Raw genomic sequence first — 24,493 nt, 5'->3', positions numbered from 1 at the left:
TGCAAATAAGCTAGCTAAATATCCCCACGTAATGTGGTAAAAATGTGGTAATACTGCACCCTCAGGCAGTTTGGGGATTGGCACACACTTGCACAGTGTCCTCCGAAGCACACGCAGCCAGCCACCTGCCCTCTCAGAGCACAGAAACATTTTTTGCCCATCAATAGAGGTGGGTGTTAAACAGCAGTGCGGCTGAAGTGAGCTTCCCACTTCACAACACTATATACATTTATTTATTTTATTTATCAGGGGCACATTAATCAACATTTTCTGTTTCCACAATATAAGTAAGAGTTAGCTAAGAGTACATTTTTTTCTGTACTCCCTAACCTTTATTATGCAATAATAATAATAATATTGTAAGGACAGACAAAACAAAACTGTTAAGTTTAAAACACCGTACAGTAAGTACAGCTTCTATTTTATCTTAATTAAAGAATTCTGATGTGAAAGACACACTGCTCTGAGATATCAGCTCCCTCTGGCCCTCAGCATGTAATCTCATTTCACACCCTCACAAGGCTAATCTGGAAAAAGCTTGTGAATTATTATCATACCGTACCAATCTTGTGCTTTTTAAAATTATTTTTCTATTCCCTGTCCATAGGTTCCATGTAATCTGTATGAGTTGGCTGAAAACACATGTCTAGGTCAAATGAATATCTATTGCAGTAAGCTTAGTAGATAAAAAATACTGCAATCTGGTTTTTCCATTGTGTGATACACTTGAACCCAGTCTATGGTGAAAAGTAGACCTTTAGTTTGGCCTGAGAGAATGTTATAAGAGTCTGCAATTCCAGAGAGCTGGAAGTAAGTCAATTTTCTCTGTTTGCAAACCTGATGGCTCCAGACCCTGATGACCCTCTGCGGTTTAGAGGATTCACCCGCTTTTCATCTTATTAGATCAGACAACAGAGGGAGGGGGGAGACAGCAAGAGAGAGAGAGAGAGAGGGAGAGGGTGAGAGGGAGGGGAGCATTTTCTTTGATTGCTTTTTCCTTAATGCAGTGATTAACGTTTGGCCAAGAGTTTCCCTGATTATTTTGAATAATAATTCATTATAGAATGTCTGTTGGGACAGTAAAGTAGTTGTACTGCTGTGCAAGGAGTGTGTGTGTGTGTGTGCGTGTGTCTGTGTGTGTCTGTGTGTGTGTGTCTGTGTGTGTCTGTGTGTGTGTGTGTGTGTGTGTACGTACGTGTGTTAGCAGGCCTATTGGTAATTGGAATCTCTTTGAAGGGAGGCAGTAATTTATTATAAAATTTAAAAAAACAAAACACTGGTCTATAAATAGGTCAGAAGGCTTTGACCATCTGTGATACCCTGTAGCCAATTTACGCCTGCAAATAGAGGTTAAATCAGCCCAATTAGGGAGCAACTTCCATCAGCATTTTAGCAGAGACACATTCCCCATTTCTCAAAATATGATAATATTATTTCACACGATTCTCAAGAAGCCTATACAGGGTATCTCAGTAATGGACGGTAATTGGTCCTTGTGACTAACCGGACGTATATTGTCCATGTTGGACGCAGTTTTGAGTTTTCTCTCCGGGTCCTTGTTTCAGATAGACACCCTCAGACCGGTCAACTGCTCCAACAGCCATGCGTGCACTGGCCTCTCCAGGGACGGCGTTTGCTGTGCTTTTCTTCATCAGCAGGTAAGAGATACCTTACCATCTGTATGGATTTCATACTGAAGTGTATGGAGTTCATGCTAAATTGTAAAGGATTTATGCTAAACTTTATGTGAAACTTTTTTGGGTTTATGCTAAACTTTATTGGGTCTATGTGAAATTGTATTGGGTTTAGGTTGAACAGTATGATATTCATGCTAAATGTTCTGGAGTTTATGCTAGGGTTTTACAGTTTAAATCTTATGGGGTTTATGCAGACGTTTGTGGGATTTATCCTAAACCGTATTGGGTTTCTGCAGAACTTAATTGGGTTTATGGGAAAGTCTACTGGGTTTATGCTAAACCTTGCTGGGTTTTTACTGATTATACTTATACTCATGCTAGGGCTATAAGATTCCAGAAGGTGCTTGGTTCTCTTTCCTCGCTGAACCCAGCTGTTGTTATATAGGAGCACATTCCCTTGCTCTTGAAATATCAGACAGCAACATATGGAGAATATTGTTCCCCCCATCCTTTAACTAGGTGGCCAGCTTGTGGAGAGCCACAGGGTCTGTTCGTTTTCATTGTTACTCAACACTTAATTGATAAATTAAAACATCTGTCACACAGTGAAATCTGCTGACTCCGTTTTCTTGGCCTGTTTTAAAGTGAGTGTTAAAAACCTGCAAACCCTATGAGGTTCCAGGGCCAGGGTTGGGTTCTCCTGACTGACAGGGACTGCACAGTGCGTGGTATGGTACTGGTTACTGCAGCAGACCTGTTTTCTGTGGGGTTAAATCCCACACTGAGGAGGAGACATTTAAACCCATCCAGCTCTAGGATCTCCATAGGAAATGAAAATGCATGACCAGCTTGCTTAACGCACAGCATCAAGCCTCCTAACGAACCCCTGCCGAGCTGCAGCCGATTTCTGCAGCCGATAGTTATGTGGCCTAATAAAGTTGTATCCTGAGGGTGTTGAACCCTGGTCCTCCAGATCTGTGCTGAGCAGGAGGTGATGTGCGGATCTGAAAGCAGAGCCATCTGCCTTGGGCCGGGCGCAGGGAGGAAGCGGGTGGGGGGGAGAGGCCAGAGACCCGGAACATTCTGGAGCCGTGCCACCCACACCTGGAGCATCAAGGAGATCGCATAATCACCTTAATAATGTCCAGGGGTGCAGATGGCCGGGCGTGGGGAAGCTTGGTGGAATCTGAGAAAACTCAGTCGCCTTGCGTGACTCCATTTCATGGTTTCAATTTAGTGTTCTATAATTATTTTGTGTATCATTTATGCTTTGATACAGTACATAATTAGGCTCTGACTGAGAGAACTAATTGGAAAATCATGATTGAATTAATGATCTGATGCATGGGATTCTACACGCTGAAAATCAGCACATAGTGGCAGCCAAGCATGGCCATGAGTCATGCTTACTGCTTATTTGGATGGCAAGTCGCCTTGGATAATTGGTACCTACACGGAGCCAGCAACAACAACAATAATACTAATACTACTACTACTACTAATAATAATACATTGGATTTATTACCCAGGTATTATATTATACGTACACAGTACATACACAGTACATCATACACATACTGTATAATGGTCTAAGCTTACAGCTGAATCACTGCAATAAATGTAGAATCATTTAGTTTACCTGACAGGGTGTGTCCCTGGCTGTCTTTTTTACTCTCAGACAGGAAGAGAAAGTGGGAGTCTGACTGTGGAGTAGGCCTGCTCTTCACAAACGCTGCCTCATTTCAAAGAGGGGGAGTTCTGGAGTCGTTTGTCAGATACTCTCCCCTTCTCGCCTGGGAGATGAAATAAGGCCTCTCGCCTGCTTAAATTGCCTCTGTCTGCTTTCTGTTGATATAACCAGGCTGCAGGGCAGCTTTTCCACATTTGTAATCGACTAAAGCTGCACGGCTGAAGTTACGGCACTCTTTCCTCTAGTCAAACCAAACCACTCCCAAAACTACTTCCGTTTGCAGAGGAAAACACAGAATGAAGCATTAAAGCTTCCCCACTGCTCTTCTCTGTGAACAACAGAGGTCATTTCTGTTTTATCTCACATACAGGTGCAGGTCTAAAACATAATTTGGATGTATTATAATATTCGAGAGCAGTTCAAAGCAAAGGTTCACATTTGTGGGAGTATTTCTGAGTCATTAATATCCATCCATCCATTATCTTAAACCGCTTATCCTGAACAGGGTCGCAGGGGGGCTGGAGCCTGTCATTAATATTGATATGGGAAATTATATAATATTGCCCAAGAAATGTAGAGGCATCGACAAAATTGATAGTTAACCACTGTACTGTAGCTAGAGAATTAGCCCTCCTGCGTCTTGATTTTGCCAATAAGCAAACCTAGAAGCAAAAGCTGTTCACAGCCATCTTGGAACACCCAGAGCAAATTGTGTTTGTCTGTAGTGGATGTCTTTATTGAATAATTTTCTCAATAAGAGGCCCATTTTATGGCTTAGTGCACACCAGCATTTTATTTCTGTGATAGTCACATCCACCCAGGATTATACGCGCTCTGGAAAAGATAAACATATGATGGGATGAGAGTTAATCCTTGAAAGCTGTCAGCTATTTGTGAATCGCGGTGTGTCACTGAAGGTGTGTAACGTAGAAAGAACGAAAGCGTCGATCGTGAGCTTCTGCCGCCTCCTTTGCTGTGCTGGCTCTATCCGTACTCTCTGGAGAGCTTGTGAATGGCTGACCTCATTGTAGCTTAAGCTGAAGGCAATGCTCCATTTGCTGCTGGTAACTGAATTCGACTTCTTTTTGCCAATTTTCCGGCTCCCTGTAAATGGCAATTGCATATAAACAGCAGGATGGCTTTCACTGTTAAGACTTGTTTTTCGTTTGTTTTTTTTTCTCCATGAAGCGTGCGGAGCAGAGAATCATTGCAGCTGAACTGTCTTCCTCTGGATGCTTTGAGATAAAATACTATGCCGTGAAATCCTGACTTTTAAAAGAAGTACTTGCTTTGAGTGCTATCCTTTTTTGCCAGTGATACTTTTATCATAAGGTACCTTGAAAAGGACTCATTACTGTGACGTATTTGTAATAGCTTCTTGTACGTATAGTCTTTTTATGAACCTTTTGGTATTTTACATTGTGGATGATGTTCCCTGCCCTCTGTTTGTCACATGTATGTACTGTGACACCTGCTACAGGCTGACATGCAATTGCTATTTAACACAATAGAACAGGGATGACCAACTAACTACATCCTGATGAAATGATTGTGCTATGTAGCATCCTGTCTTATTTGACTTATTTAATATTACAGAGGGCATATACTATCAGTTATCCTGTATAAATCATCCTTCAGCTGATGAACAGGTTTGGTCTTTTTCCCTCTGGGTGTTTACTTGCTATTCGAGAAGAATGATTGACAGCTCTTGCAGCAGTCCAATTAATGATTTGGCCCATTGTTAGCCCGCTGTACATTTGTAGACAGTGACAAGCGAAGCCACACAACATGGGATTGTCATGGAGACCAAAGTGTCTGCCACCTAATCCAAAACCACACTGGCATATTGACCAGCATCATCCTCACCTGTCATATCTATACTATTTACAGTGCCCTCCTGTCCAGGGCTCTGCATAACCATGGCAGTGCATACTTAAATGTGTTTACTACCTGAAGGGAGGAGGGAAAAAAAACTTCATTTTAATACAAGTCTTTATTCAGAATGCTCCTTATACACAATGAGCTCACTGCTTAACTCTATTTGCACTATTTTAAAGGAAATGAAGCCAAGTTATGAAGGCAATTATCTTTTTCGACTCTTAGTCTGGTGAATTTCTGTGTAAATGACCAGCCCAGCTTCAGCTAGTGGGCCTATGGGGAATGGTAAACTAGATATAACAGAGCAGATCACATGAAACTAAAGCAGAGGGGACAATAATGTCTGCATGTACTCGATAACAGTGATAGCTCGATAACCAAGCTTTTCCCCACAACGAAGGCTTTCATTTTTAACAAAACTTTTAACAAGACTTTTATGGCCAGAGATTAAACGCCTTATTGGTACTGTAGATAGCAGAACCTCATCATCCCTTTTAAATAAACAAATAAATAAATCCATCTGCACCCTTCAGACAATGTGGAGTGCATGGCTTGACAGACTGTCAACACTGCTTTGGGAAAGTCATAGATACATTGGTGAGCTGGACTGTGGAGAAGCAAACTCTATCAAAACACAGGAATATATTCTCTGCTACGTGATACAAATAGTCAATTGTCAAGTTTGTTTTTATTTCAGCAAAGTAAATAAAGTCCTCATTAAAAAATAAGCATTGATTATGGAGAGGCAGTGATAGTTTCATGGTACATGGAGATCAGATCTTATACAGATCCTTATTGGTCCTGACACTGACAATGATGATCAGGTGGTTGTCCTCTAGTGTGCAGGCCAGGTGCCAGGTGCTCACTTTGGCTCTCTGATTGGCCAGTTTACTGTATAATTCCCAATTATCATTGGCTAAATTATTCTTTCATACAAAATGGCAGGTGTGAATCACTGCTGTTGGAAATTTAGGTGAGCCGTTCCCTACTGAAAAGGTATGAACGGTGTTATATAAAGCATTCCATTGCACTGTTGAGTTGTTCTGTTCAATTGTACATGATAGTAATCTGTCAATAAAAATGGCCCGGGGAACATTCTTCTGTGGTAGCTGAATTCAGTCTGAGATTTTTACAACGATTGTGTGTTTTTGTGCGTGTCAGGCAAATGTTGAAACTGATTTGTCAAATTTTATCAGCACCAAATGGGACAGGTTGACTAATTTCACCGTATTTATTGCTTTCCCATTCTCTTCTCTTCAACTCAATGTCCTTGAGCCGTGATCTGTTCCCTTTTGGTCATCACAATATACTAACAAGAAACACTCAATACCCACTAATGTAATGAAACACTTGCATGAATACTACATTATCTACACCAAAGAAACCTGCTTGCTCAACCCCTTGCTCTTATTCCACCTTCGCTAATGGTTTAGAATAATATGAATAAATGTTAATAGATTAGTCCATTCTTTGTTGAGGTTAATTCCAGTAATGCATTAACTCATCTTAGTCAATTGAACCTTAAAACTGTAAAGTGTTACCCATTATACAAAGTTACATACCAACATGCTAAGTGTGCTTAAGTTGCACTGGATAAAATTGTCTTCAAAATGGTAATGTTAATAATACATTAAGGTTTTGGGCCGTTAGAACGTGTCTGCGAGATCAGAGACATCCTCAGCTGAACCCAGCTGGAGGGCTGAGCGTACAGCTCTTCAGCTGCTCTGGCGTGCCCTCCCAGAGGCTGTGGAGATCCAGCTGAACATGATCTAACCGCTCCGTGTTCGCAGCTGCCCCCCGCGAGCTTCCCCAGCCGCCGGGACGCTGTCGTGCTAACCCCGCCGAGCCCCTCCCTCGGAGCGGCCGGCCAATTACGCCGCTCCGCCTGAGCCGGCCGAGCTCGGCTCCGGCAGGGCCGGGACGCGAACCCCCGGTCCTCTGTGTGCTACAGCGACGGGCTGACGCCTGCGTGAAGGTGTCTTACTTCAGCTGTGCGCCACCGCAGCTCCCCAAGCGTTCAGCTTTTTTATGTTTTTATCGTTGGCAGATGGCCCGGCACATTCTCTTTGGGTTTGAGCACCTTCCTGGAGAGTTTGGCTCACTCCTTTTTAGTTTCCCGCAAGTTAGGAATAGATTATTTTTTTGTGTTCTATGTTAGGAATAGAACGCATAGCTTTTCTTTGTATTTTGATTTTGACTTTTCGGTTTTTGTGGCATTTGTTTTAGGTTGTGGCCCAATTTGTTTGCCCCTGGTATGTGGGACAGGGGTTGGGCCGTAACATTATTAAGAAATACATCAAATACTGAAGTTAATGTCATGCTTGATGTATTTGTGCATAATTAATTAATGTTAACAACATTAGATAATGCCTATTTATGTAATCTTATTTTAAAATTTGAGCTGCTCGGTCCTTGTCTCATTGAATGGGCTGTAGCAGATGTTATTCACGTGTGGTCGGCATATGCGATACCCTTAATCACTGTGAACCTTTTTATAAATATATAAGAATTTTCTGTTCCAAATGTGTGGTAGCAGATCATGTTTGGTCAATGTTCATTAACACATGCATGGGGGTGCAAGTCCCATGTTCAATCACAGGCTTGCTTAAATAAACAAGCTCAGATAAGACTAGGATCATAACCAGTGTTCGAGTCAGCAGTCACTGTTCTGTTTTAGATGAACGTGTTCACCAATAATGATAATACCTCCATGCTGTTGATTGCATGTTTCGGGCCATCTCGGCTGGTGGAATCAGACTGCAGGTCTAAATAAACGAGTTATGTTTCTGTTCCTGTGTTTTTATTTCCTTTCTGGAACCTTCCTTTCTGCCTGTCGGTGGAGGCGCAGAGGGGGCCTAATGGTGTATGATGAACACCTGGCCACCTGCACTCCAGGGTATAAAACAGCCCGCTCACACCCCCAGAGCTCTCTCCTTTGCTGATCTAGCACACCAGATGCTGGCTTATGTTTTCTGAAGTTTGATCCTGTTTAAGTTCTAGACTTTGTTTTTGTTTTTGTCTTTGTGTGTTGTTGCCAAGGACAGGCAGTGTTCTTTTTGTTCATTCTCGTGCACCTTTTTGTGAGGTTTTCGATCAGAGTACTTATCCCTTGGATGGAAAAATATTTACTGGCGTTAGATCAGGATAGTAGTCTTCTATAGACCATACTCTGGGCTGTCCTTTGTTCGGCCAACTTTCAACATTCAACGTCTATGCTCGTGTGTGTATTTAGCAATTTTGGTCTATCATGTCTATCTGTAGAGTCGCTGGTGGTGTTGCATTGTCCCTCAGTTGATATAAAGCGATTGGATTTTGGGATGTAAGAACACGTAGCACTATGAATTCCACACTGCTCCCTTTTTTAATAACGGCTCTGAAATGGCTGACTTTGCACTCAACGTTGGAAGAGTGTGTCCTAGCCTGATTACTGAGAGAGAACTGGGAGCGTGGGGGAAACTCAGATTTAATGTGTGACACACTTAGCGAGAAAACAAAGGGGGTTTATGTTGCCGGGGGAATTAAAGCCGCATTACGAGCGCTGCGGCTTAGGGAAGCAGAGCTGCGCTGGAAGTGACAAGGGGGTGCGGGAATCCGGGGATCTTCGGAGATATCATTCATGTTACACCGCTGCGTATTCTGCGCAAGGGTACTGGAGGGGGGTGGTGATGATCCTTGTACGTTTACAGCGGCTCAGGGAAACAAGTTTAATTATTATCGGCGCGGGACGGGAGCGAAATCCCGCTCTGCGGAGCTGCAGTGAATATCCAGTGGAAGGGGGAGAGCGACACGGTCCCCTTCAGATCCTGCCTTGTCTCCGAGACCCAATCCCCCCGTGTCCGCCTGCGTTAGACGTCTTCTCCCGGAACAGCGGTTTTCCCACCGCTGTAGGGGAGAGGAAAAGGAAGGAGGCAGCAGGATGGCGTGGTGATGAGCGCCGGGATGATGTGAGGGAGCTGGAACGGAGAGGAGAGGGGGAGAACAGCGCGGATCTCTGCAGGGGTGAACAACATGCAGTAATCTCTTCTGATATGTGTGCCTCATCCCTGCCGAGAGAGAGAGAGAGTGAGGGGGGAGAGATAGAACATGCAGAGGCTCCAGGCTCTATCCTTTACAGAAGCCCAACCCCAAATATATGCATAAAAATCTCTACCTTGGGACTAACTAACCCTCGCAGCCTGCAAAATATTGCCTTGCTGCTGCCAAGTGTGAAGCCCTCCATCCCACCACCCCCGAAAAAAGTATTTTTTCCCTTAAAGTGCTTTCTATTAAATTCATACTTCCAACACATCTGCTGATTGTTTAAATTTTAACAAATGCCCATTATTTCCCTATTTAAAGAGGAAAACCGTAATAACCATAATAAATGAGTGTGGCAATTACATTTTTATGGGGAGAGAATCTGAAATGGCCCAAAACAATGATGCTGATGCTTCATGTAGTTATATTTGTGTACACAGTTTAAATACCGCGCTGTTGCTATGCTGCATGTCTCAAGTTGATAAACAGTCTCCCGGCATATTACACCGATCCAGTTAGCAAAGAACACAACACCTTTAGCTACTGAGATCAACACAGTACAGGGAAATGGCATGTGATTTCTGAATATCCTATAATTGCGCACCTCTTCTAGGGAGTGCACTGACCGTTTTAAAAACGCGAGACAGAATATATTATCCAAAGTTTCAGAACAGTTCCATTTCTACTGCAGGTGGGCGGCCCTAACTGCTGCTGGTCTACAGGGTCCACAGCCCAGAGCTTTCAGAGAAGAGCGTGCTCAAAGACCAGTGGAAATTGCCCTGCTTCTCTCTTTCAAAAAAAGGCTACAATGCAGGATCTTGGATTGAAGAAAACCAAAAAATAAAAGATATATATTTAACTGGTTTTAATGTACCAGACAAATCAAAGTTCATTTATATGGTCATATCATGTGCTCAACATCCTCAATTACAAAGTGGGGAGAAAAGCATCATGTGTTCTCTGCAGCACTGCTGCCAGTGCTGACAAGCAGGACAAGGAAGTGAAATAAAATGCAGTCCATTATGTTATCAGAATAAAGTCCTGGCAGCATAGACAAGTCTCCATAGTGTTCCACTCACTGATAACGAGTGCTTCAGTAAGGTCAGGATCCACTTTAGATGATAGGCAGAAAATATTATTTCCAGAATCCTTATGTCAGAGTGAGAGAGAGGCAGAGAGAGAGATTTTGAGTTCTGCAGTGAAACTTGCTTGAGTGGTAATTCTGTTCCAAATCCTCAAATATTGTGTGTGTGTGGGGGGGGGGGGCGGGGGCTTGTTGCACCTGAGCGCTGAACTTGAATCAACAGCTTGGACAGGGAAATGAGAGGGGCCAATTGCACACAGAAAGTGTTATATCAGACATTCACACAGATGCCACCACGGCCCATTTATTGCAACATTAACATAGTCAGCCTGTTTGCAGACATTATTTTATGGGAGGAGAGGTGAACTGCAGATGATCCCTCGATCCTGGCAGGATGTGGTCGTTTCTCTCAGCTGGGGCTCGAAACAGGAGCCATAATGGCGTTCAGTTGGGTCAGTTTTCAGGCAGTGGCTCCAGATGAATGGACGTCTGGTTTTATCTCTTTTCCCTGTTGGCCCGTTTGGACCTCAGCGACAGTAATAATGGCTCAACATGGTCCCGTCCGTAAAGTGACCAGGCTTGCCAAACCCCATCATTGTGGAATAAAAATGACATTTCTGATGGGCCTATACTCCTGGGGGACAGATTCTATTACATTGTATCATTTAAATATTGAAATATTGCAGATGTTGTGCAATATTGTGACTATAGTTCTCCTCCCAGTCCACTTCCAGTAATGCTACACAACAGATTCTTGGCATGGCTTGAGCACCATTCATTGTGATTTGTAGTTGCAGTCAGTTATAGGGTTGGTATATTGAACTTCCTCCATGTGTCCAGTGTGGATGCTTTAATATCCTCTTGTACCGCCTCTTGTATCTGGAGGGGAACCATGTTGAGTAGCATCTCCTTCTCCTCTATATTAGTGTGTGTGTGGCTCTGCCAAATGTCAGTAACTGTGGAAAGTCATTAAATGTGCAGACTGTGTGGTTTCTAGGTTTTCTGAAGTATCTGATGCCCTTCTGGCCACAGTCAGATAAGACAGCTGGAGCTTTTTCATTTCTGCTAACAAGTTCTCTGCCTGAGGGAGTATCCTGACACATGCTATCAGCCCACTGTTTTTTATCATCGCTCGATCTGTGTGTGCCTTCATCTCGTTCATTATGTCATGTCTGATTTCGTATGAGGCGGCCGCAATGTTCCGATTCGTCTTTACACTAAAAAGACAAGTTTGATTGTGCACTTTCCTGTTCAGATTCAGTTTCTCTGTCTGAAATCGCCAGAGGAAACTCAGTGGCGGAGTCAGTTTTGATTCAAGCAGCGGGGCGACCGCATAAGACAGACACCTTTAAGACCGCTACTGGGTCCGCTGAAGCACTCATCCGCCCACTCTCTCAAAAACCTGTCTCTGTTAGAACATTGTGTTGTAGCTGGTTGACAGCAAGCATGGAATCTTGTGCTGTGTGTACCGTGTATACAAGTCAGCCATGACAGTTGTGACTGTTACTGTCTAGATATGTAGGGGGTGTGGCAAGAGGGGGGGGGTGTTTTATTATCGGTAATCTTGACAGTGATGCAGATGTCCACTCAGTTCAACAAACAGATTATTAATTGTGTACCGCGGTTCGAGTACCACTGGTATACATCTCAAGAATTATTCACGTCCTTGGCAGAGATTCAGAAAAGTGAATTGTATAAAGTAAATAGTACAGGTAATGAGCTGCAGTATATTGTATGCTTGAAAAGCATGGGGGAAATTAAATAATAATAAATAAATAAATAAATATACACTATGATGGCGGATCTTTGGTGTTATCATTTAATACTTGTGTCCTGGGGCTCTTGTTACAGTAAGGTCAATGGAATCGAATCATGAACTCCAGTCAAGGCCAAAGGGAAAGTGCTATGGCCTACAGGAAAGTGCTAAGGCAGGGGGAAAGTGCTAAGACCAAGGGGAAAGTGCAAAGGCCTAGGGGAAAGTGCCAAGGCCAAGGGGAAAGTGCCAAGGCCAAGGGAAATGGCTGCTCTTTAGCCCTTTATACTTCTCTGGATGACCCCGGTTTGAGTGTGGATGTGAGCAGACAGACCGCGGTAAGGCAGGGAGGGTGGAATGATCTCGGCCTGACGGCAGACTTCCCGTGTCGAAAGGCGGTTTCGGAGCAGAATGCGAGCCACGCGCTCGAGGGACTCCGTCTTTATGAAAAGGAATCACACATTTCTACAATGCATAATGCACAGAGGGACAGGAAAGTGGAGGAGGAGGAGAAACAGCTGAGATAATGGATTATGCAGCAACAGGGGGAAAACGTAGTGAAAACTCACGCACGCTCATAGCAGGATTGCTTTGTATTCTCATGCATGATTTCATTGCGCTCGCTGTAATGTAGGGCTGTACTTTTTTGCATCAGCAGGTTTTTTTGTTGCTCAAATTTCAGCTGGAAATAAGATTTCTGTCAGTCAGGTATTCCATGTGGGCGGCCTGTAGCGTAGCGGTTAAGGTGCATGACTGGGACACACAAGGTCGGTGGTTTGATCCCCGGTGTAGCCACATTAAGATCTGCACAGCCGTTGGGCCCTTGAGCAAGGCCCTTAACCCTGCATTGCTCCAGGGGAGGATTGTCTCCTGCTTAGTCTAATCAACTGTACCTCGCTCTGGATAAGAGCATCTGCCAAAATGCCATTACTGTAATGTAATATCACTCATTCCATATTCTGTGTCCGGCTCCATATAGAACAGGCAATACAGACTAATCCAGTCTAATAACACACTTCCTGTTTCTGTTCCCTCACACTTACCCCATTCAGATGGATGCGTGCTGAAGTAGGTTCAGATTAAGCACAGGTAGGCTCAGGGGTTTGACTGCTCTGGTGAACTACGTATGACTCCACACAGAGGAACAGGCCCCTGCTCGCTGTCACTCAGTATCTCAGGGTTTCCAGGAAGAGCTAGTGAAGGGGAAGAGGCTGAGGAGCAGTGATGTGAAGTCCTCAGCTGTGGCATTCATATGGTGTAGCCTTCACCTGACCTGCTGAAAACATGGCTACACAATGTCAATGTTGCTACGTAGTGCCACTGTGTCTTTTCCCCCTTCCATGGAGATCTGGGTCTGAGGCTTATAGATTCCTCTCTGCTGTTACTGCTGAACTCAGAGGTTGTGCTTGCGGTTGTGGTTGGGGCCGTGTCCACATGGTTGCCAGGTTTTATAATTCAGCGTGATGGCAGTGGCACATTATGGCAGCCCAGCTTCTCCTGTGGGCTGGAGGGCAGCAGCTCTCATCCCACGTACTTGCCAAGGCACTGTGGTGCTTAGCACATCACTATACAACTAACACACACACACACACAAGCACACGCACAGGCGCACACACGTACACACACACACATACACATGCACACACACATACACACACGCAGACACAAAGCATTGGCCCAAAATTCTCAAACCCCCCACTCTCATTTCCTTCGCATCTAAGAGTTGAAACAGACTCTGTTATGACAGTGGCACACGGGGGCCTTCTTGCTAAATAATGTGATGTCAGGTCTTGTTCTTTTTATTTCTTTATTTTTTTACATTATTTATTTTTGCACTGCCGAAAAGAGGCTGTTTTACTCCAAGCTGTGGAGCTGGGGGAAAACAATAAATTAGTCTCCAGAAGTCTTTGTGGCAGATGTGGTGACAGATGAAAGTACGTATCTCTGTGCCCTCTCTGCTCATGGAGGGTGTGGATGGGAGCAGGGTAGGTGGGCTGAAGAGGGTCAATATTCCCTATTATGGGGGACTTTAGAGTCATTTCCCTGCATATGGAATATTCATGAAGGCTTCTGTTTGTGTGAGGCTCTCTGTCAGCTCTGCTCATGAGTCTCCCGCTCTGGGCCCAGTTTTTCCTTTAATGTGGAACCTCCTTCTGAAAGCTCAGAATGTTCCGGAGGGTAGATTTTTGCAGAGACTCGATGAATAGCACATTTCGTTCTTACGGATAAGCGCCACCACTTGCTTTTGAATACTTAACCCCTTTAGTGATAAGCCCAGATAAAGCAGCATAAATCCATGTAACTGTACAGTTATCAGGGAACATGGGCATTAGCTGATGTAGGAAAGAAAAACATGTGATAAGCGTGAAACTGCATAAAAAAGAAAACAAGTTTTAAAAAAATCTGAATTTAAAAAATGCTGATGAAATATTTCAATGTGTTGTGTCAGAAAGTATCAGAGTTTTCCAATTATAGTTTATCTCTCTTTCATTCAGAGTCGTTTTGGCCCTTTAATCTGGGTTCACGCGTCTTATCGCTACGCTACCGACTGGCGTCACCGTTCCGACACTCTGTGGACGTGTGGTCGGGAGGTCTGTAATTGGAATAGAAATATCAGATCGCGTCGAGTGAATGCGTGACTTTATTCAGCTTCTGAGTCTTTCCTGCTCTCGAGGAATAATTCAGTTCAGAATAATTCAGGCCTATGAAGACTTCAAAGCTGGTCCAGCTTTATTTCATGACCACGGAGAGAAGTACAAGCATTTGTAGTTCTCTGAAACTGTTGCGTTTTCACCCATCTTTATTCCTAGACAGACACAGACAAGAAGGAGAAAAAACACACACAGGACTCCTGCCTTATGTTATTCTGCTGGGGAGGGGAGCTTAGGGGGTGACACTCCTCCAAACAGAAAGGGGTCCGTGAGAGCAATAAACCATTATTGTTTAGCCAAGGAGAGAGGAGCCACCCTGGTCACATCATTTTCCAAATTCCTCTACACCTGCCTCTCCCAACCCCGCAGGATTATGGAAGACTTTCTCCTGCTGGCAGAAGTAAAGGAGGGCGAGATTCTCCCCCCCACCATTCACAAGCTGATGAAAGGATACAACAAATACCTGCGGCCTTTCTTTGACAGTAAGAAGACGCACGTCCTTCAGTATCACCACTGCACAATGAGAAATTACTGAAATTGATTTGCCCACTGACACAAGAGATATTAAATATTGAAATAATTTTTCTGTTTCTATGTATTCATATAGGAATGTAACATTTCTGGCTGTGATTTGTAAATATCTGTATCGATGTTTATTTAGAGTAGTTCTGTTTATTAGAGTTTATTTTTGCAAGAAGACTGTGGTAGAATACTATTTATCTACTAGCAATGGCAAACATATGCAACAGCATTACAGAGAATAAAAACTTTGCTTGGTGCAATGCTCGAGTTGAAATACATTGCATTGCAGGGCCCATAGCCTTGTATTACCTCTTGGTTATAAGCAAAAACAGGGAACTTCAGAGTGATGAATGTGCCCCTGTTTAGAGTGAGCGTTTTATAATCTCTCAAGGTTTGGCCGTTTCCTGTGTTGCAGGTTTCATTGTGATTCACCTCTCTGTTTGAGAACGTACACACACGCAGGACAGTTTACAGTTACCCTAATGGCGGTGCATTACTGCAGTTTCACTGCCCCTCACTGAATGAGTCGACGGAATGAACCGGAAAAATCACATCTGGATATAGTGTACATACCACAGGCAGTGCCCTGGCCCCAGACTCCATTAAGGACCTGGGCAGAGAGCGCTGGTTAAATGCAGTTTACTCTGTTATTGCAGTCGGCTTGTGGGCACAGACGCTGAGGACAGGGACTGAATCGGTCTCATTGACCAGATAAATTAGTAGCTCTCTGATTAAGTCATAGGTGATGAGCTGCCGAATGAACATGAACTCTTGTAGGATTGTTGGAAGTAGGTGTTGAGTTGTCCTTTCCTGTGAATACCAGAGTATACACATGCACAGATGGCACACAGGCCCTATGTAATTCAGTATGTTCATAAATATGCACATTAACTGGGTAATCCCTATTCACTGGAAGGTAGTTTTTACAATGTCATTGCTTTTTCCTTACATTAATCATCCTGTAATTACACATTAATCTATTATCGTGCCCAGTTTGTGCACAGACAGCAAGGAGTGAATTTGTCCCCTTGGTAATGTAATCATGTCTGAACGTAGTTATGAGGTCCAATTAAAGCATAGGTGATAAACTGCCCACTGATGTGCATTATTCAGCTAATTAATTCCATGAGTGCCAATCCAGAAATAAACAATCTCTTAATAACACTTAAATAAACAGCTTGAGGGAAACTGACTGTCTGCAGGGAAGATTTAAGCCTCTGTTAGGGAAGAGGTTTGTTTGCTAGTCAGATCGAGTGTCTGTGAGGAGCGACTGATTTTTGTGAGTGAGAGAGAGAGGGAGAGAGAGCAAAAGTCTATATGTGTTATATGTTGACAGGCCCATGTTTTATTCTGTTTCTCCCACAGATGGGCCGGTCACGGTTGGCATGAGTTTGGACATTGCCAGCATCGACACGATATCAGAAATCAACATGGTAGGACACGGAGTAGCCATTAGCATGCTAACCACACAGCTGAGTTTTTTTTTTCAGCGTGAAATGTTTTTACATACTGTAACTGGGTCGACCTGCAATGCCATCTGGATTGTCAAATGTGCTGGGGGCTAGCATATTTAAACCGAAATTTCTGCCCAGACTGTGATTTAAATATACAAAACCAGTCTCAGCTTCCAACAGCATTGGCTGAAGGTTAGTATTTAGCGATTAGAACCGAACTTAGCCGTTGTTTCTAGGTCATTGAGTAGGAAATGGATAAACTGCCCTCTGTGTAGGGTATACATACACCTAAATTGTGTTAGATATGCTGACTGGCGTGCCAATGCAGTGTTACAGACAGTAATGTGTGCGTTGTGCCTTTGTGTAGGACTACACCGCCACGATTTTCCTGAGGCAGCGGTGGACGGATGAGCGTCTGTGTTTCGACGGCAATAAGAGTCTGAGCCTGGACGGCCGGCTGGTGGAGCTGCTCTGGGTGCCCGACACCTTCATCGTGGACTCCAAGAAGTCCTTCCTCCATGACATCACCGTGGAGAACAGATTGATCCGGATCTTTCCGAACGGCACCGTTCTGTATGCCCTGAGGTGCGTGAGAGAGAGTGCGCGCGCGTGTCCCTACCATTGCTCAGTTGTGCGTGCGTATGAAATGCGTCCATCTGTGCATGTGAGTGTGTGTGTGTGTGTGTGTATGTGTGTGTGTGTGTATGTACATGTGTTTTGCTGTGTGCATATTTTTGTGTCTGTGCATGTATGTTTGTGTCTGGGGAGGAGGGGGTGAGAGGGGTCACAGATATAGGTGAAGTGGGGGTGAGTGGAAGGAGGGGTATCAGATGGAGGGAGCAGCACTGGAGGGAACGATGGGGAAAAGAGAGCAGTGCTCAGAGAGAGCAGCTGGCGGGAATCTCCCTGGAGACGGGAACGGGGGATCTACTCACAGGGAAAAAGTAGGACACTCCAGTAAGGTAAACCACATGTAACCTGTGATTCCCTCTCCACTGTCTCTACTGTAGGATCACAACCACGGTGGCCTGCAACATGGACCTGACCAAGTACCCTATGGACAAGCAGACCTGCACTCTGCAGCTGGAGAGCTGTAAGACCACTTCACATGTCTCTACAGTCCGGTGACCAGACAGGCACCCAAAGTGTGAAAAGACTGAGGTTTAAGTGTCTCTGTTTCATGGACTGCCCTTTCTGTAGGTTGGGGTGGATGGGACGTGCTAAGTCACGTAACTACACGGTGGCATAATGTAACATAATGTTTTCATTGATCGGTGAGAAGACTAAGAAGGAGGAGCTAAAAGGTTGCCCATTCACATATCAGTGTCCTCATTGATTGATTCAAAATGAGTCATGCAAAGAAATCCATATGGAAATGTAGCCTTTTGATATTCTCTTTTCTGTGTGTGAGTGTGTGTGCATATCTGTGCATATTGATTTGTACATGGGTACATACTGCATGTGCACTTGTGCCTGTGCATGCCCATGTGAGTGCGTGTGTGTATTTATGCATGTTGCTGATTATTTGAACACGTATGTATGTGCATGAGACCCTCGCCTGTCACACAGACTTATGGAGGTCAGGTGCAGTTTCATGTGAAATCTGCCTCTCACTTCCTTCATTTGCCCCCTTAATTCCGTCCTCTGCCCGTTCCTGCCCCCGATTCCCCCGGCTCATCTCCCCTCTGACCCCGCGGTAGCGCCTTATGTAAGGCCAGGCTGTGTGGGGCAGGAGGAGGGGCGCTGGGTAAATGTGGGGCGTGCGTGGTGATCCCTGGAGCCGGCCCACAGTGACATCCAAACTCAGCCCATATACCCTGCCAGGCTGCTCTGACCTGAGCCGCCCTCCAGGGGGACGTTTCTGTGACTTGCCGTGTGAATATGGTGATTTTACCCAGCCTAGACGGGCGGATTCTCCACGCCTGCCCCCCTCCCGCTGACAGGCCGGCTCTTTTGAAGCAGCGTCATGGAAAATGCACAGCTTTTTAGGTTGATGTTTACGGAGCACAGTCAAATAAAACGCTGTAAAAATATTTATTTGACACTTACAAGATTGAGGAAGGAACCCAAGCCATTTTTTATTGATATATAGTACTTGATGGCGTGTGTGTGTGCATGCACATGTGTGTGCGTGTGTGTATGTGCACGCATGCATGCATGTGTGTGTGTGTGCGTGTGTGTGTGCATGCATGCATGTGTGTGTGTGCGTGTGTGTGCATTTGTGTGTGTGTGTGTGTGTGTGTGTGTGTGTGTGTGTGTGTGTGTGGAATGGTCCTTCTGTTGGAATGATAAGTGCAGGCACTGTGAAAGTCTCAGAAGTATATCTTGAGAGTCCCTGCAGGCTTTGAAATCACAGCTGTTTGGTTGTTCCCCCAAGTTGCCCTGTTCCAGTGCCGTTCACAGAGAGACACAGTAAAACCTGGGTCTGTCCAAACTTTAAAACTCATTTTCACAACATTGCTTGTTTTTTTCCACTAACCTGGTGTCAGCAGTTTACACAATGCATTTTCAATGTTTCGCTCCTGTGCTTGGGGAAATTATTTATGTTCTACTCTGCTGTGGTGACGAGGAAGAGCAGGAAATTATAGTCGCCAATACTTTCTCTCATCCTGCATGCAACACAGGGAATCAATAATACATGCCTCATATGTGTTCTGTCCTGAGGGGGAGAGAGGGAGAGAGGGAGTGAAGGAAAGAGTGAGAGAGAGAGAGTGAGAGAGAGAGAGCCATCTCAGTGGAAAGGTTTCATGCGATTGGGTGACACCCGACAGCTTGCGAGATCTGTGAACCTTTGATTCTGGAGCACCCTCTAGGGGCTAAAAGCTAAAATGTTTCATTATCATTCTATCATAGAGCGCTGTAAAACAGTTGAATACGTACTAAGCAACCTACAGTAATACAGTATATGACGTGAAGCTTCAAGTTGTTGGGAATGCAATCCAAAAGCATAAGACATTGCGATAATTGAAACCAAAATGAGAACACACTGTGATTTACCCTGCTCAAGAGGAGCCCTCTCAGAAGGCACGATCCAAACCGTACAGTAAATAATAACTCAAATAATAAATAATAATAATAAAAATAATTTTCTGTTGACTCAAACATCCCTTCAACTGCTCCCCGGACACGCCTGACGTTCACTGCCTGTGGATTTACGTTTTTGCGGCTGGCTTCTCCGCCCTGCAGGGGGGTATAATATAAACGACGTGATGTTCTACTGGACCAGAGGAAACGACTCTGTGAGCGGCCTGGACACACTGCGATTGGCCCAGTACACGGTCGAGGACCACTACACCTCTGTCTCCGAGGCCATCTACGAGACAGGTACCGCACCCTGTCGCCTGCGTCCACTCACAGGTTACCCACAAGTCCTGTGGAACTCAACAAGCACTGGGGTACTGAACACATTTACCGCAACGGGCAAACTTCCTTTAAGCTGCCATTGAACTCTAATCCACTGATTATAATGATTGATATCGCATTAATACCTAATAATAGTGTCCACTCTCCAAGACGTTGAATCGTACAATCTGATTTATTTTATTTTATTTGACACATTCTATATTATTCGTATGTGTCAAATATATTATTCTCATTCTATATTAACCCCAAACTGATATTCCACTCTAATACAGCAGAGGGATTGTGTTAACTACAGGGCACTACCCCAAACTGATATTCCACTCTAATACAGCAGAGGGATTGTGTTAACTACAGGGCACTACCCCAAACTGATATTCCACTCTAATACAGCAGAGGGATTGTGTTAACTACAGGGCACTACCCCAAACTGATATTCCACTCTAATACAGCAGAGTGATTGTGTTAACTACAGGGCACTACCCCAAACTGATATTCCACTTTGAGCTGAAGAGGAGTATCTTGTACTTCATCCTGGAGACGTACGTTCCGTCCAGCCTGCTGGTGGTGCTCTCCTGGGTCTCCTTCTGGATCAGTCAGTCCTCTGTCCCAGCCCGCATCTGTATAGGTACTGTACCCCATTTCACTGTACCCCAACCTGTACCTATTCCATTACACCACAGTCAGAATCCAGGCCCAGAGATCCGCAGTGTCTACTGGACTCAGTTAAGCCTTTGATTGGGTAACAAATCCACCCACCTTGTTCTCAAGGATGATGTATGTAGATAAATCACAAACACCTGCAGACACTGTGACCCCCCAGGACTGGGGTTTGACACTCCTGCATCACATGGTATGCTCTCATACAGGTAGCTCCTCCCACAGTACCCTTTCCTTCACTCAGTTCATCCTATAGCAGTAGGCACCTATTGTGCTCGAACCCACCCCAACATGGTAAATATGAAACAAATTTTTTGTATATTTTTTGGAGGTGTGACCACCGTGCTGACGATGACTACCCTGATGATGGGCGCCCGAACCTCGCTGCCCAACGCCAACTGCTTCATCAAGGCCATCGACGTGTACCTGGGCATCTGCTTCAGCTTCATCTTCGGAGCGCTGATCGAGTACGCAGTCGCTCACTTCTGCACCCTGCATCACCCCAATGGAGCCAACGCGTTCATGGTAAGACCACGAGAGAGCTGTCATAGCTATATAACTACAGATCACATGTAGGTAAGACCACTAGAGAGCTCTCTTAGCTATATAACTACAGATCACTTGTAGGTAAGACCACTAGAGAGCTCTCATAGCTATATAACTACAGATCACTTGTAGGTAAGACCACTAGAGAGCTCTCATAGCTATATAACTACAGATCACTTGTAGGTAAGACCACTGGAGAGCTGTCATAGCTATATAACTACAGATCACTTGTAGGTAAGACCACTAGAGAGCTCTCATAGCTATATAACTACAGATCACTTGTAGGTAAGACCACTAGAGAGCTCTCATAGCTATATAACTACAGATCACTTGTAGGTAAGACCACTAGAGAGCTCTCATAGCTATATAACTACAGATCACTTGTAGGTAAGACCACTATAGAGCTGTGATGGCTATAGAACTACAGATCAAATGTAGAAATTACATTAATGGCATTTGGCAGACACTCTTATCCAGTGCGATGTACAGTTGGTTAGACTAAACAGGAGACAATCCTCCTGGAGCAATGCGGGGTTAAGGGCCTTGCGGATTTTATTGTGGCTGCACCGGGGATCGAACCGCCGACTTTGCTGGTCCTAGCCATTCACCTTAACCATAACCACTACACTTCAGGCCGCCCTAGGTAAGACTGCTATAGAGCTGGGATTGCTATAGAACTACAGATCACATGTAGGTAAGACTGCTACAGAGCTGTGATGGCTATAGAACTACAGATAAAAAAATGGTGGACGCCTGGCTTATTTATTTTGCGTGGTTGGGTTTATTCAGCAGTTTTGATGTACATATGCAGACATTGACTCAGTGCTTTGGGTAAAATGCATGTAAATGAGCATATCGTTTTGTCCACTCCACGCACAGTACGGACAGCAGGTTCTGGAATGTGAAGACGAGATGAACGGAGTTGTGACCACCATCGCCAGCAACTCCACGCGTTTGAAGAAACGCAAGGAGCCCGCAGCGACCCCCTCGACCCCCACCACCCCGGGGCCCGGGGCCAGCAGCCCCTCCAGCAGCGAGCCGGACGCGGACACGCCCCGAGAGGCACCCAGCCGGCTGGAGGAGGTCCTGCGCTCCCTGAGGAAGTGGCTGAACTTCATAAACTGCTGCCACGTGGAGAACCCGCACTACATAGACAACTACTCACGCATGTCCTTCCCTCTGTCCTTCATCGCCGTCAACCTGCTATACTGGACATACTACTTATACTTTTAACACGCGTGTGCTTGTGTGTGTGTGGGTGTGTGTGTGTGTGTGTGTGTGTGTGTGCGTGTGTGTGCGTGTGTGTGCGTCTGCTCATTCCGTCGTCTTCCGAACAGAGCGTGTTTGTTTGAACGGTACGTTCGCAGATTCCGCAGGCTTCGCCGAATAACCCCTGTGAAGTTACAGAACGGAGTGGTGACTGCCGTCCAACACCTCAACATTTCTCAACGAAAAAGCCAGCGTTATAAAAACGTGTGTGCGCGTGTGTGTTTGTGGGACAAGTCAGGCTGTATTCTATAAGCTATTCAATTGTTTCAATTATTCGTTAATTTATCTATTTATTTCCCATATTTCCTGTGTTCCAGTACACAATCAAATGACTGAGAAAGGGAAACTCAGACCAGACTTCTTTGAGCGCAGCATGTCCAGCAAAAAGCATGAAAGGTGCAACTGTACAGCCACTGTATGTGAGCCCCTTAGAGGCACCTCCGGAGCACCTGAAGAGAGCTGGAGGCATTTTCACTACAGATTGAGCAGGGCTGACAGCCCTGAATGCTGTATTAGATTTGCCAGCAGACCTGCAGAGTGAGAGGGAAGCAGTCTTTATCCTCCAGGAAAGTGTCTTTGACAATGCTTAGCTTGCCGCTAATCACGCTTCACTTTAACTTCACTTTGCAGCCATTCAGCTGTAGGCGCTCTTGTCCAGAGCAACAAACAGATCAGGGATCGGTGCAGAAACCCCAAAAGTGGAGAAATGGCGAGTGTGCGCACATACGTGAGTGACAACCTCTCAGCTACCGTATTAAATATTAAATTGTAAACGCGGTTTTTAATGTGCAATAAACTGCACAAAACAAAAACGGCAAATTACACAGATTTGGGAAAAAAATGCTGATTTTGTGAAATTATTATTGACTTCACACTAGGAAACATTTCCCTTCCTGGGGATATTTCAGTTGCAAACTCACTTATTTATTTATAAACATAAAACCGTTATATTTCTTGGTGGAACCAGTGCTTTTTGCTTCAGTTGATACTTCAACTCTGAAAGACTGCAGTGCATGATCTAACTCCATGCATACCGCCAAACTGCATCAGCAAGTAACTCAGCTTATTTCACTTCTTCAGGGTTCTGACACATTATCTTGGTGAAAGCATATTAAACATATATTTCCATTATTGGAGTTTAATGCAAAAATGTATATCAAATGCAAGTAGTTTCACGTCACAAGAATTAGGAGGGTTAATAAACAGCTTATTCAACAAAGTGAGCGGCATAGTCTGTATGACTGTAGCCTATACAGTATTTTTTTTTTTTTTTTTTTTGGTACCTTTTATCCAGAAGGTCTTGAATAAATGATCAGGCACTTTCTCACAGAAGCCTGTGTTTTGAATGTACAGATAAACTGATTTTGAGGCATCTGTGAGTACCAGTGCCATATACATTTTGATGTCCTCAGTATGTACAATAATCTTCGCATACTGAGGAAAATGGACCTTCCTTAACTGAATCACCCCTCACCACTGTTTATATTTTGTTCAGAATATCCTGTCGCAGGAATAAGAAGCATAAAACTGAAGGACCAAAGATTTATTTTGACATTTTATGCCTGATACAGATATTGCATTCTCTCTCTCATCTGAAAACATCCAAATAGTTTTTAAATGTGTGATTTTGAAGTGAAACTTTGCTTTGTTACATTTAAATAATGGTGAGGAATGTTTAAATTGGTTAAATTAGCTAGTTGTTCTGATAATTTTGTATTTAAACTTTTATTTAAAATTTGTATTATAACTTATGAGATACTTATTCATTCTTAGAGGGGAGTTCATACACCCTGAAGTGTAACATTCCTTTGAGGGCAACGATTTATTTTAGCTGAAAAGCTAACGTAAGAAAAGCAGAATACATTTTCCCATGTATATTACTTTTCAAATGGGCCTTCCGTAGAGAAAAGAAAAACTGGGATGTTCTCCAAGTTATTTGTTTATTTGCTGTGCATGCCTCTATCACTTTCCT

General features: G+C 44.2%; 1 protein-coding gene across 1 annotated transcript; it reads left to right on the top strand.

Moving 5' to 3' along the window:
* The first annotated feature begins 1,577 nt into the window (after positions 1 to 1,577).
* LOC133118151 (gamma-aminobutyric acid receptor subunit pi) lies at positions 1,578 to 23,684 on the top strand. The gene is made up of 9 exons (XM_061227943.1): positions 1,578 to 1,658; positions 15,080 to 15,192; positions 16,598 to 16,665; positions 17,054 to 17,271; positions 17,697 to 17,779; positions 19,873 to 20,010; positions 20,522 to 20,674; positions 21,038 to 21,231; positions 22,132 to 23,684. The coding sequence occupies exons 1-9, from the start codon at positions 1,603 to 1,605 to the stop codon at positions 22,483 to 22,485; spliced, it is 1,377 nt and encodes a 458-aa protein (XP_061083927.1). The 5' UTR covers positions 1,578 to 1,602; the 3' UTR covers positions 22,486 to 23,684.
* The last annotated feature ends 809 nt before the right edge of the window (positions 23,685 to 24,493 follow it).

Source organism: Conger conger, chromosome 18 (assembly GCF_963514075.1).
Source record: "Conger conger chromosome 18, fConCon1.1, whole genome shotgun sequence".
Classification (NCBI taxonomy): domain Eukaryota; kingdom Metazoa; phylum Chordata; class Actinopteri; order Anguilliformes; family Congridae; genus Conger; species Conger conger.
This window is presented reverse-complemented; position numbering and strand designations above follow the sequence as displayed.

What these genes read in the sequence shown, in the direction of transcription:
- LOC133118151 (XM_061227943.1), top strand. Translation starts at nt 1,603, where the DNA reads ATGCGTGCACTGGCCTCTCCAGGGACGGCGTTTGCTGTGCTTTTCTTC. An exon ending in CGATATCAGAAATCAACATG is followed by an intron (nt 16,666 to 17,053) that starts GTAGGACACGGA and finishes GCCTTTGTGTAG; the next exon opens with GACTACACCGCCACGATTTT. An exon ending in CCCAGCCCGCATCTGTATAG is followed by an intron (nt 20,675 to 21,037) that starts GTACTGTACCCC and finishes TATTTTTTGGAG; the next exon opens with GTGTGACCACCGTGCTGACG.